The sequence below is a fragment of the Copadichromis virginalis genome, linkage group LG1, assembly GCF_057382275.1.
Source record: "Copadichromis virginalis isolate Kocher_CV1m ecotype Utaka linkage group LG1, C_Virginalis_male_GT1.1, whole genome shotgun sequence".
Lineage (NCBI taxonomy): Eukaryota > Metazoa > Chordata > Actinopteri > Cichliformes > Cichlidae > Copadichromis > Copadichromis virginalis.
The window spans coordinates 39,445,518-39,459,062 of NC_140618.1; the positions used below are offsets into that span (position 1 = coordinate 39,445,518).

The 13,545-nt window shown below is 42.3% G+C and overlaps 1 protein-coding gene across 4 annotated transcripts in view; it reads left to right on the plus strand.

Moving 5' to 3' along the window:
• The window catches only part of LOC146719245 (uncharacterized), a 38,587-nt gene extending 33,852 nt beyond the window's left edge, over positions 1 to 4,735 (plus strand). For 2 of the 4 annotated variants that reach the window (XM_085462106.1, XM_085462126.1), the window contains exons 22-29: positions 213 to 295; positions 527 to 560; positions 1,210 to 1,338; positions 1,633 to 1,749; positions 1,870 to 1,967; positions 2,095 to 2,187; positions 2,275 to 2,389; positions 3,325 to 4,735. In XM_085462106.1, coding sequence (XP_085318232.1) covers positions 213 to 295; positions 527 to 560; positions 1,210 to 1,338; positions 1,633 to 1,749; positions 1,870 to 1,967; positions 2,095 to 2,187; positions 2,275 to 2,389; positions 3,325 to 3,483 — 828 coding nt within the window. In that variant the 3' untranslated portion in view covers positions 3,484 to 4,735. The remainder of the gene's footprint in view (positions 1 to 212; positions 296 to 526; positions 561 to 1,209; positions 1,339 to 1,632; positions 1,750 to 1,869; positions 1,968 to 2,094; positions 2,188 to 2,274; positions 2,390 to 3,324) is intronic. The other 2 variants (XM_085462116.1, XM_085462135.1) reach the window with 2 other exon arrangements.
• Positions 4,736 to 13,545: the final 8,810 nt, after the last annotated feature.

The following is a 13,545-nucleotide window of genomic DNA, read 5'->3' on the forward strand; positions in this document are numbered from 1 at the left end:
GGTTCTGTGGTTCAAACAGCATGCAGGGTCAGCTTAGATGTGTTTTTGGTTTCACATCCCATCGGTATGACTTGCATACTTTTTTTTCGTTTTTTTTGTTAAATACTCACGCTGTGGTGTCTGTTTAAAACTTCACTTCAATAACATAAATGTTAAATGCATTGTTTGTCTTTGTGAATGATGCATTTTATTTCTGTTTACTGTCATCGCAGGGGATACATCAGAAGATGGACGAACTGCAACAAATGGCACACAAAGAAGTGAGAAGCCAGCAGGAAGCAACAGTGGATCAGAGGTAAAGGAAGGAAAACGGTTTCCTATTCAAGTTTTAAAAGTATTCCCAAAGCTGCCCGGCTCAAAGGTTTTTCCATACAGCAGAAACAGGAAATGTGTGTTACTGTATTTGCTAGTAAGCTAAGTAAGTTCCTCCATCTATGTGAAGGCTTGAAAGCTTGACTGCAGCACTGTTATGCACACAGCTTAAATTCATTTTACTTCAATTTTTAACACATTTTTTGTTATGTAGATCTGATGCTGAGCCGAAGGACCTGCCAGTTAAAGTAAGTTACACTTCTCAGTCGTCCTCCTTTGTTGGGAGGCTGTGACTCACGGATGCACTTGTGCAGCTTTTGACCTTCACGGTCACAGTGAATTTAATCATAATAATAATAATAATGGATTGCATTAATATAGCGCTTTTCGAGACCCTCAAAGCGCTTTACAATGCCACTATTCATTCACTCTCACATTCACACACTGGTGGAGGCAGCTACAGTTGTAGCCACAGCTGCCCTGGGGCAGACTGACAGAGGCGAGGCTGCCATATCGCGCCATCGGCCCCTCTGGCCAACACCAGTAGGCGGTAGGTGAAGTGTCTTGCCCAAGGACACAACGACCGAGACTAATCATAAACAGATATCTGCATATGAATATGTAGAATCTGTAGACATTGCTCTTTATTCACGAGTCATATTTAAGCTTTAGTAGAGAGGAGAGCAAAGCAGGGAAAACTCTTGGCTAATGTCTGACTGTGATTTGACTTTGTATGTTTTGAAAAATGTATCTGCATATGTAAACAAACAATAACCAGCACACAGAACAGGAAATCCTACCTAAGTTAAACTGTTTAGATATCCTGGTTGATAAACCAGTTTTTCTCTCTTTGGTAGTTGTGACACCAAACGATCCCATTTCTTCCTTCCGACACAGCAGGAAAGCGGTCTGGAGGAGGTGGTGAGTCGATTGGATGCAGAGAGGAGGCAGCTTCACAGAGATCTGCAGCGCTGTATGTATGAGATTCAGCAGCGAGACCAGTACTTCCAGCAGCTCAACACAAAGGTATGAAAACGCTTCAGGTGACTGTCCTTTAAAGCCAAACCCATCAGAGTTCAGCTAGCCCTTTGTAAGCAGGCAAAAACGTCCTGAGGATACAGACAGTGTAGGCAAGCTGTCTAATTAAACCACACTACAATAAACTTCAAATGTTCAAGGTTTGATTTCATGATTTTTTGTTTCCCATTTCCTACAAAATAATATACAAATATAAAAGCAACTGAATGCTGAATAACTCTAAATGTACAAAACAGTCAAACAGCCATCTGCCCCTCCTCTTTGGGTTATCAATACTCACAGTTGCAGGAGGCAGTGGAGGAGAAAGCTGCTGTTACAGCTCAGCTAAGGGCTGTTTCCCAGACTCTGAGGGACACCCAGAATCGATGTCATTGGCTGGAAAGCCAAGGCCGGGTGCAGGTAAAGCTCTATATACATGTGCTTTAAAAACTCAAATCCGAGCTGCCACTGAATCCAGTTGCGTTGTCTCTGTATGCTCTTTCGTGTTTATACCTGTAATCCTGCACTCGTTCCTACCAGGGTTTACTTCACACTGAAGTTGCACCAGGGGCTCCACAGGAGAAGAGCAACGACTCCATGTTAAGTGAAAGTGCTGAAGCCAGTCAGCTGAGAGAAAGGTGAAAAAAACAAACAGCCTTCAGTTTGGATCCCTGCAAAAATCTCCACATTGTCCTGGAGAGATCCGTACGGTCGGTTGAAGTCGTAGACATGCTAACATTATCCCTGGGTGTGGTTGTCTTTAAGGCTGCTGGAGGTGGAGCTGAGTCTGGCAGATGAGAGAGCCAGGAGAGAGACGGCCGAGGAGGCTCTGCGTCTTGCTGAGGACAGAGTAAAGAGGTTGGAGCCAGATGCAGTCACTCAGCCGTACACCTGACTCTTATTCGTCAACACAGCAGATCTTTAATGAGTTTTTTTGTTGTGCAGTGCTGCCTCCAGTCTGTCCAGGGACAGTCACAGAGACTTCAGCATCGAGATGGAAGCTGAAGAGGAGTGGGAAGCTCTAACTCTCAACCCAAACCAGCCTCTCATAACTCGAAAGGTACTCGGTACACTTTATTTTCCTTTGATTTGCTTACTGTACAGATCCAGCGTGAATCTATGACACAGCTTTTTCGAGTTGGCTTTTGCAGAACGGTGTGTTTGACAGCGTAACCTTACTGCTGTCGTGGAGTAGTCATATAAATCGATGACGTGAGAAAACAAGTTCATAGTGGCTGTTTAGGTCTGTGCAGCGATAATGAAACACAAAGATCAGTGAAAAGTGAGCCTGACAGGTGTGAGTGTGACAGACTTTTTATTATGAAAGAAAAGTATGGAAACTTATTTGTATGTAGCTATGTAATGTATGGATGTGCTGTGGAAAATATGAATCCCATTCCCGGTTGCTTAGTTTTAATGTTAGACAAAGATAACCTGAGTAAATACAAAATGCAGTTTTTAAAAGGTGATTACATTTATTATCCTACCCGACCCTGTGAACTCGTACCCACCATAAAACTAATAAAAAAAGTAACCAGAGTTATAGTTTTGAAGTGGCCTGCTTAAAGTCCGGACTCAAATTCAGTTGGGATGTTTTGCCGTGACCATAAACCGGCCATTATGCTCCGAACTCTCCAGTGTGGTTTGAGGATGAGTACAAATTCCTCCACAGCGATGTGAAAACTGTCACTTATTGCACATGCAAAACAAATAAGAAAATGGAGTACATATGGATCAAACTGTCTGAGACTGAGAATCTTTAGAACGTCATTGAGATCAAATAAAGAGTTTTAGATACATTTTTCTTTGCTCTACTTTGCCTACAGTGGCCCATTACAGAAAAGGCTTAATGACGAGGACTCTTGCCCCCAATAAGTCTTGTTAGTCTTTTAATTAGGGTCACCATATATTCGGGCCAGTGCACTAAAGCCGTGTTTGGAGCTTCTCCAGTGCAAATGTAAGCATTTCTTTGATTGCTTCTGTTTCTCCTCGCAGATGAAAGGAGGGATGGTGGCGTGTCGACGGTGGCTCCGAGGCCGGAGCCTTTACTTCTCCAGGCTGCTGACGAGTCGCACTCGCTCTCGATATTTCTTTCTGGCTTACTTGTTCACCGTACATGTGCTCGTTCTCATGTGCCTCACTGGAACCCTGTAGGCAAAGTCGTTCCTGGACTAAACACAAACTGGCTGAAGGGTACATATGAAAGCTAACAGAGATTTCAGTGAATAACTTTGTGCATACACAGTAAAACCTGAAACTGACACGTTGTTCTCTTTTAAATGTAATGGTAATGGGGGGGCGGGGACGACAGTTTGTTTGCATCTGATTTAAGTTTTCTTATGTTTGTAAGTAGACCAAGCCTTAAAGCCGTTGGTTTTGCTTGCCTTCAATTTCTTTTCTTTCATTTTTTAAGAGCCACACTGGACAGGAGACGAGAAAAGAGTTTGTTTGATGTGACCCTCGGGGAAAAGCTGCACAGTTTGCAGAAAGCCATATACACCCGTACTTAACACTAAGAAATCTCCTGCACACACCAGCTGCTGCTTTTCTTGTTTGCCTGAGTTCGTGTGTTGCACATGATCACATAATCAAAATGCTGAGTTTAAACTATGCACTGAAACTCCAAATGTGTATGTAATCATTTTGTGGAAGCTCCGAAGCACTACACCTCTCCCACTCTGTTCCCTTTAAACTGTAAAGCCAAAGGTGTCTGTATTGTTACTTTGGCGAGCACCCTCATGCCTGTAAAAGCTAGTGGGAGACATAATATTCTCGAGTTAACGCCAGTATCATGGTGTGCCATTGAAATTGTACTGCAACGCAGTAGCAGGTACGAGTTGTTTGTATTTAAGTGTATTTATGTCTGCATCCACACATGCACGCTGTACAGTATGTCACATTTCTGTACATATGATTTTTATCCTGTCTGCTTGATGTTTATTGACTGTGAATTTCTTCTTGATTGTTCAGAGGTTAAAAACAGGTTGGTAAGAATTTTTTTTTCTAAAATAACTTCGACTAACAAGCCAGAATTCTCTTTGTGTAGGTTCAACTAAAAAAACACAAACAGTGCAAATGAGCGTCAGGATCTGTTTTCTGGCTTGTTAGTTGATGCATTTTTGTTGAAAAATGCAGTTCTGCACATGTTTGTGTTATAAGTATCTGTATATAAAGGGTTCAATCAACGAACAGTGACCGAAATCTATTTATAAAAAGGTAAACTACTGAAAAATGTTCAGATGGCATATTTTCTCTACTGCCTCTATTTTTAAACGTTAGCAAAGCAGTTGGCCTTGAGGCTCATGAGGCTTGACGTCATGCAATACTGTGTCGGGGAGAACCTTTTCTGATCGCCTTTCACCATCTAGAACGGACTTTAATAAAGCTCATTGAAGTTTTCTGCCCACATGAATTGTTTTTTACTAAATCTGTGGTGATTTGACCACTGCAATAACAAAAGGTGGAGTTAACAATCAAGACAGAGTAATAAACGCCAAAGCCCTCACTGCATGCGTCCTCTTAACAATAGCAGAAGTATCAATTCTAACATTTCCAGTCAGTGCTGTTGTTTGAGTGTTGAGTACTGTACATGTCAAAGTCCACTTTGTAGCCTGTATATCTTCTGGTTTCACATTAGAGGCTCTCCTGCGTCTTTAAGGACTCACTAAATCAGCCCAAAGACTGTATATGAAAGATGGACATGGCCACTGACACCATCCAAATTAAGGATAGTCGAACGTCAAAGAGCAAAACATTCAAATTGTGGCAGTCTTGAGAACAGATCCCACTTTGCTTTGAAGTAGCAAGATGCAGTCTGAGCACTGCCTCTGGTCTTTGGTGTTGTTTTGGACCCTAATGTGACATTTCAACATTTTATTGAAATAAACAGAGTAAAGGCACGCTGTCTTCTAACAGGTAAGGAGTAAAATATCTAATAATATTTATGATGTGCAGTCTTTACCATTTCCTCTACAAAGAAACATGACAGTACCAGTCTTACAGTACGACTCTGGATACTGTAGCTCCGGTGAAAACTAAGGCCTCAAATCAGAAGTACCTGACTCCGTGGTATAATTCTCAAACACGTACCCTAAAGCAGATGACTCGTAATCTGGAGAGGAAATGGCGTGTCACAAATTTAGAGGATCATCATTTAGCCTGGAGAAATAGTTTGCTGCTTTATAAGAAAGCCCTCCGCAAAGCCAGAACATCTTACTATTCATCACTGATTGAAGAAAATAAGAACAACCCCAGGTTTTTCTTCAGCTCTGTAGCCAGGCTGACAAACAGTCAGAGCTCTGTTGAGCCAACCATCCCTTTAACGTTAACTAGTAATGACTTCATGAACTTCTTCACAAATAAAATTTTTATCATTAGAGAAAAAATTACCAATAACCATCCCACAGATGTAATATTATCTACAGCTACTCTTAGTACCATTGATGTTAAGTTAGACTCTTTTTCTCCAATTGATCTTTCTGAGTTAACTTCAATAATTACTTCCTCCAAACCATCAACGTGTCTTTTAGACCCCATTCCTACAAAACTGCTCAAAGAAGTCCTGCCATTAATTAATGCTTCGATCTTAAATATGATCAACCTATCTCTAATAATCGGCTATGTACCACAGGCCTTCAAGCTGGCTGTAGTTAAACCTTTACTCAAAAAGCATCTCTAGACCCAGCAGTCTTAGCTAATTATAGGCCAATCTCCAACCTTCCTTTCATATCAAACATCCTTGAAAGAGTAGTTGTCAAACAGCTAACAGATCATCTGCAGAGGCTTATTTGAAGAGTTTCAGTCAGGTTTCAGAGCTCATCACAGCACAGAAACAGCTTTAGTGAAGGTTACAAATGATCTTCTTATGGCCTCTGACAGTGGACTCATCTCTGTGCTTGTCCTGCTAGACCTCAGTGCAGCATTCGATACTGTTGACCATAATATCCTATTAGAGCGATTAGAACATGTTGTAGGTATTACAGGTACTGTGCTGCAGTGGTTTGTATCATATCTATCTAATAGACTCCAGTTTGTGCATGTAAATGGAGAGTCCTCTTCACACACTGAGGTTAATTATGGAGTTCCACAGGGTTCAGTGCTAGGACCAATTCTGTTTACATTATACATGCTTCCCCTAGGCAGCATCATTAGAAGACATAGCATACATTTACACTGCTATGCTGATGACACCCAGCTCTATCTGTCCATGAAGCCAGATAACACACACCAATGAGTTAAACTGCAGGAATGTCTTAAAGACATCAAGACTTGGATGGCCGCTAACTTTCTGCTTCTTAATTCAGATCAAACTGAGGTTATTGTACTCGGCCCTGAAAAGCCTAGAAATATGGTATCTAACCAGATTCTTACTCTGGATGGCATTACCTTGGCCTCCAGTAACACTGTGAGGAACCTTGGAGTCATTTTTGACCAGGACATGTCGTTCAACGCACATATTAAACAAATATGTAAGACTGCGTTCTTCCATTTGTGCAACATCTCTAAAATTAGAAATATCCTGTCTCAGAGTGACGCTGAAAAACTAGTTCATGCATTTATTACTTCCAGGCTGGACGACTATTCATTATTATCAGGATGTCCAAAAAACTCACTGAAAAGCCTTCAGCTAATCCAAAATGCTGCAGCAAGAGTCCTGACAGGGACTAGAAAGAGAGAGCATATGTCTCCTGTTTTGGCTTCCCTTCATTGGCTTCCTGTTAAGTCCAGAATTGAATTCAAAATCCTGCTCCTCACATACAAGGTCTTAAATAATCAGGCCCCATCTTATCTTAATGACCTTGTAGTACCATATCACCCTATTAGAGCACTTCGCTCTCGCTCTGCAGGCCTACTTGTTGTTCCTAGAGTATTTAAAAGTAGAATGGGAGGCAGAGCCTTCAGTTTTCAGGCCCCTCTTCTGTGGAACCAGCTTCCAGTTTGGATTCAGGAGAGAGACACTATCTCTACTTTCAAGATTAGGCTTCAAACTTTCCTTTTTGCTAAAGCATATAGTTAGGGCTGGACCAGGTGACCCTGAATCCTCCCTTAGTTATGCTGCAATAGACGTAGGCTGCCGGGGGATTCCCATGATGCATTGGGTTTTTCCTTTCCAGTCACCTTTCTCACTCACTATGTATTAACAGACCTCTCTGCATCGAATCATATCTGTTATTAACCTCTGTCTCTCTTCCACAGCATGTCTTTATCCTGTCTTCCTTCTCTCACCCCAACCGGTCGCAGCAGATGGCCGCCCCTCCCTGAGCCTGGTTCTGCCGGAGGTTTCTTCCTGTTAAAAGGGAGTTTTTCCTTCCCACTGTCGCCAAAGTGCTTGCTCATAGGGGGTCATATGATTGTTGGGTTTTTCTCTGTATCTATGAAGCGCCTTGAGGCGACTTTTGTTGTGATTTGGCGCCATATAAATAAAATTGAATTGAATTGAATTACAGATCCTATACTCAGTTACTGTATAGGCTGGTAATGTATGCTAGGTGCAAGCCTCTGCTGGCCAACCAGGAACAATGCTTCACTGAAACTTAATTCACTGCTGATAAGGAGCAGATCCACAGTCTGAGAGTAGGAATAATTTAAAGGCAGCATCTTACTGCACAGAGCAGGCTGCCAGTCTACTACTGCTACTAAAACAACTAAGTGACACTGTTTAGAATTACTTGCCATACTTTATCTAATCCATGCTTTTTACATGCTAGAGGATCAAAATCGGCCATAATAGCTCATGTAATGTCTTATCACATGCTAGATTTTCTAAAGCCTGGGAACAAAGTCAAGAAGTGGAGGGGTCAATATATTTAAAGGTTAAAATCTTTTAACTATCAGGCTTCTCTTGTCTGGAACCACCACCTGCTTTGGGTTCAGGAGGCAGAGTCCCTCTCTTCTAATGAGGGTTGGCTCATGGATGAAATTTCGAGTTAATAAGTCGAAATTTCGAGAAAATAACTCGAAATTTCGAGTTATGGATACTAGCTTTTTTGTTTTTATTTAGTGGCGGAAACAGGCTTCCACAGAAAGACGACTGCTGTGAAGCCCACCGACTGGTTTTTGAATGCACATTTTGAAACCTTATTTGCCCCCCATGTTAGGTTTTCAGTCAGATGTGACAATGTTTGGCTAAGAGTGGAGTGCCGCGTTATCATCCACCACTAGCTAACTTGATTAACCAGCTGCACTGATAAAACGTGCACGCAGTTGAAGCACAGGCTTCTTGAGGCTGCTGAGGCTTAGCACACACCAGCTGGCTACAGCTGCCTGTGTTAGGATTCCTGTAACGGGCCACACTGGGTTTGTTCATGTAGACATTTAACATGGAGTCCATGGGGACTTTTGGAGCCAGCTCGAAGGGGCCAAACTGCAAGTTTTGGCACTTCAGTGTTGAATTTGTTTTTCAACTCTGGAGGTTGGTATTACTCACTGTTGCCAAATGCTTGCTCACGGTATCACCTGATTGCTGTGGTTATGTCTCTAACATTGTACTGTGTGCAATGAAATGACTGTGGCTGTGGGGCTATAAAAAAAAGTCATTTGAAATTATCTCAAAGTAAACTGATTACTATAGTTGTTTATTAATTAGTTCATTTAACCAAAACACATAAAATAAAATAACTGAAAATATGTCTAAAAGAATTGAAAACTATTCAGACTCTTTATGTAACCTGTTCAACTGCTCATGAAAACAAATCAGCCAATCACACAGCAGTAACTCAGTGCATCCTGACAAGTAGACATGGTTAAAAGTTCAGACTGAGCATCAGTGTGAGGAAGAAATGGTATTTAAATGGTTGTTCAGACATGGTTTGGTCCCACGTGTTGGTCTGAGTACTTGAAGCTGCTCATCTGTTGGGATTTTCCCACACAACTATCTGTAGGGTTTACAGAGAATGGGCTGAAAACCAGACAGTAACTCAAACAGCCACTCATTATTCCCAAGGTACCATACTGATGAGCTACAGCAGCAGCAGCAGAGCTCTCTGTGCGGCTCTCCTGCAGGATGCTGAGGTACAGTTCACGTGGACCCAGCAACACTGGACAGCAGAAGTTTGGGGAAATATTACCTGGTCTGAGTCTTGATTCCCGCAGTGACAGAGAGATGGCTGGATCAGAACTTGGTGTGAACATGAAAGCAAATATTCATTCTATCTCACACTGCATTAGCAGTCAGGCTGCTGACAATAAAGAATTCAAGCAGTTCTTGAAGAAAAAGACTTAACAGTAGTACTAGCAAGATGTACCTGATAAGGTGGATGGTGAATGTAACATTTAACAGCAATGGCTTGCAGGCTTCTTCATTTACGTTTTTGATGTTTGATGTAATGTGAACATAAGGCCACTAGATGGCAAAGTCTGTTAAGGTGCGGAACAACCCTTTTATGTAACTGCGCTGTACTTTGGTATTATCTGAGATAACCACGAAGGGACGGATGAGAGAGGTGGGTTCTGTATCTTGTCCTTATATGTGCCATTGTTCATGAATTTGGCCCATTTTCCTCATTCTATTGGAGTTATTTCAGCTGTGGAATACAATACTGTGGCTAATTTATTGCCTGGAAGGCCTGTCCAGTCTCATAAATATTCATGGAGAATTCTCCCTTTCTTCCCTTTTGTGACAGGATCTCATCTTTTAAACTGCGGTGTCCTGTTTAAGTCACGGGGCCAGATATGTGATTGGGTGGACCACACTGAGAACCAAGTTTTCTCAGTGCGACATCAATCTACGACCGCTATTGTGCTCTTCTATACAACACTGATCACAGAGGGATTACACTGAAGAGACACATTTCTTAGTAATACTACGTTTGTCTTTTTATGTGAAATGTGGCCCGTCTGAGGTAGACGTTTCATTTTGATACTGATGACGATGACTCATTCATTTCCACGTTTAAAGACTGGACGGTGAAATTTCACAGTCAGACTGACACAAAGTCAGCTCGGTTTGAATCTCGTGGCTTCTGGAGGAAACCGCTCCGACCATGTTCTAATAAAAGAAGGAAATCTGCATCTCGGTTTTGCTCCTGCAGCCTTCTCCTCCCTATCTCTGTCTTTCTCAGCCAGAGTGAAAACAGTCCTCCAGTTGCCGGTGACCCACTTGCCTACAGCACCAGAGGAAGAGAACCGGAGGAGTAGGAGAAAAGGGGCGGGGAGGAGGTAGAGGTGAAAACATGTGGGAGACTGCTATGATTAATGTGCTTTCAGAGCTGGAGTGAGTGAGAGAGTTAGAAAGCGCAAGAGAAAGAGTGAGAGAGAGAGAGCAGAACAAGGGCACCTGTGATACGTGGTGATGGTGGAGAGAGAACAAGTAGGCTTTGGTGAGGTACGCTCAACAAATAAATGATCCTATCTTCATTTTAATGCATCCATGTGAAACTGTGAAGCATAAAAGTAATTCAAGGTTCTTTATTCGTCACATGCATAGTTATACAGGTATAACACACAGTGAAATGAAACCTGACACCATTATATATAATATATAGATTAGGTGAATGTGCAGTAGTGGCATGTATGCAGCAAGCAGGTGAATTCTGTACATTAAGTGAATTAAATAACAATAAACAATCTGACCATTTTACAGAATAGACAATATTACAACCAAATTCCCCCTTGTGGGACAATTAAAGGATTATTCTATTCTATTCTATTCTATATGAACATATTTATAATTAAAGGAATTTGAAATGTACATTGTGCCTCTGAGTTTAGAGTGTCTGGAAGAGAGTCCTGAGTCCTGTCTCAGTTACTTATGGATGTGAGAGGGCGGGTGTGTGTGTTTAGGGCATGGATGGCTTGGGGATAGAAGCTCCTCTTGAGTCTCTCTGTCCTTGCCCGGATGATGTGGAACCTTCTACCAGATTGCAGAAGTTGGAACAGTTTGTTGCCAGGATGGGACGGGTCCTTCAGTATCTGCGCTGCTCTAGTCCGGCATCTCCTGGTGTAGGTGTCCTGAAGCGGGGGGAGAGCAATCCTGCAGCAGCGTTCTGCTGTACGGATCACTCTCTGGAGAGCTTTTTGGTCCTTAACACAACTGTTCCCAAACCACGATGTCATGTTCTGTGTGAGGATGCTCTCCACAGCGCCTGTATACAAAGTCCTGAGGATCTTTGGAGAGACCCTGAACTTCCTCAGTTGTCAGAGGTGATACAGGCACTGCCTAGCCTTTTTGGTCTGGACCTGAATGTGGGCAGCCCATGTCAGGTCTGAGCAGATGTGGACACTGAGATACTTGAAGGACTGCACCCTCTCCACTAGAGCTCCATTGATGATAATGGGCTTGTAGTCTCTGTGCTGACTCCTTCTGAAGTCCACCAACGTTCAGCTGGAGATGGTTATCCTGGCACCATGATGCCAGATTCTTCACTTCATGTAGGCCGCCTCATCATTGTTGGAGATGGCGCCCAACACCACTGTGTCGTCAGCAAACTTCACAATGGTGTTGGAGCCGTGAGTGGTGACACAGTCTGAAGTGCAGAGGGAGTAGAGCAGTGGTGAGAGGACACACCCCTGTGGTGCTCCTGTGTTGATGGTGATGCTGTTACCTCACCAATTCAGCAGGAATTATACCTGCAAAGTCAGAGTGATAGCTTAACATCAGGTGATTTTCTTTCTTGGATAAGAACTCCACTTTGCCTGTTTTCCCTGTGTGTTTTCTGATGACCATTAAGGCAGAAATGTGAATGCCCCAATGACTCTACAGGTACGACAGTGATTTATAATATACCCTGGTTTTATCCTCTTGATACCAGAAGATCAATGGCACCACAAAGAAAGGGGTCGATTCAATTCTGATTCTTCCAAATGTTAATAAAACCTTTGACGAACAGTACGCTAACCTGGAGCATCACTTCTTCAGAGACTTCAAATTTAAAGCTTCGCAGTGGTTCCATATTCAATTCACTTCATTTTGTATATATATATAATTACAACAACAGTTGCCTCAAAGCACTTTAGTAAGGTAGACCCTACAGTAATTCAGAGAGAACAGAGAAAACTGCAACAATCATTTGACCCCCGATGAGCAAGTGATTTGGCGACAGTGGGAAGGAAAAACTCCTTTTTAACAGGAAGAAACCTCTTCTAGAACCAGGCTCAGGGAGGGGCGGCCAAAGATACGTGGTGTAAGAGAGCCAAAAATGAACATTAACTAATGATTAATCACCATGATTAATCACTTAGGGTGTGAATGTGTATAAACACATTCTACTTTTAAATAGGAACAACAAGTAAGCCTGCAGTGCGAGAGCGAAGTGCTCTGATAGATGGGCCGGATTATTTAAGACCTTGTATGTGAGGAGCAGGATTTAAAATACAATTCAATAAACTGTGCTCTCTGTTTCTAGTCACCATCAGTATCCTTGCTGCAGAATTTTGGATCAACTGATCAATTGCTGTTTGGATTTAGAGGCCATGAAAATAACTGTGACATGGTGAATGGCTTTGGATAATTACTGGATCCTGACCCTACTACTGTCTGTCTGAGCTGTTAGACTCCTCATTGCACCACATTTGGGTTTGGGCTATTAAGCTTTTCACTTTTTTGTATTTCTGTTTAACCGAGCTCCTTCTTTTGTCTAACTGAATTTTTAAAAATAAATTCTTAAAGTTTAAATTAAATTAAATCAAAGATTTAAAAATCATGTTTATTCTATTGTACAAGTAAGTTGTGTTTTTCTGTACTGGGGCGATCGTGGCTCAAGAGTTGGGAGTTCGCCTTGTAATTGGAAGGTTGCCGGTTCGAGCCCCGGCTTGGACAGTCTTGGTCGTTGTGTCCTTGGGCAAGACACTTCACCCGTTACCTACTGGTGGTGGTCAGAGGGCCCGGTGGCGCCAGTGTTCGGCAGCCTCGCCTCTGTCAGTGCGCCCCAGGGTGGCTGTGGCTACAATGTAGCTGCCATCACGTGTGTGTGGATGACTGGCTATCTAAAGCGCTTTGGGGTCCTTAGGGACTAGTAAAGCGCTATAAATACAGGCCATTTACCATTTACTGTTGAGTGTGCTACAGCAACACGATTTGAAGAGTTTACACAGAAGGAAAGTGTCCCGTGTAGATGTCTGGACATATGTTTTCAGGATGTCTTTTGTGTCACCTGAGATGACTTTTCATCTTTGCCTTTTTAACCAAATCTCAATGATGTTAAGATGTCTAGGGAAATCTTTTTCAGTATGTTTCTGCTGTGAGTCATCATCGTCCACTACTTTTATTTCCTGGCTAAA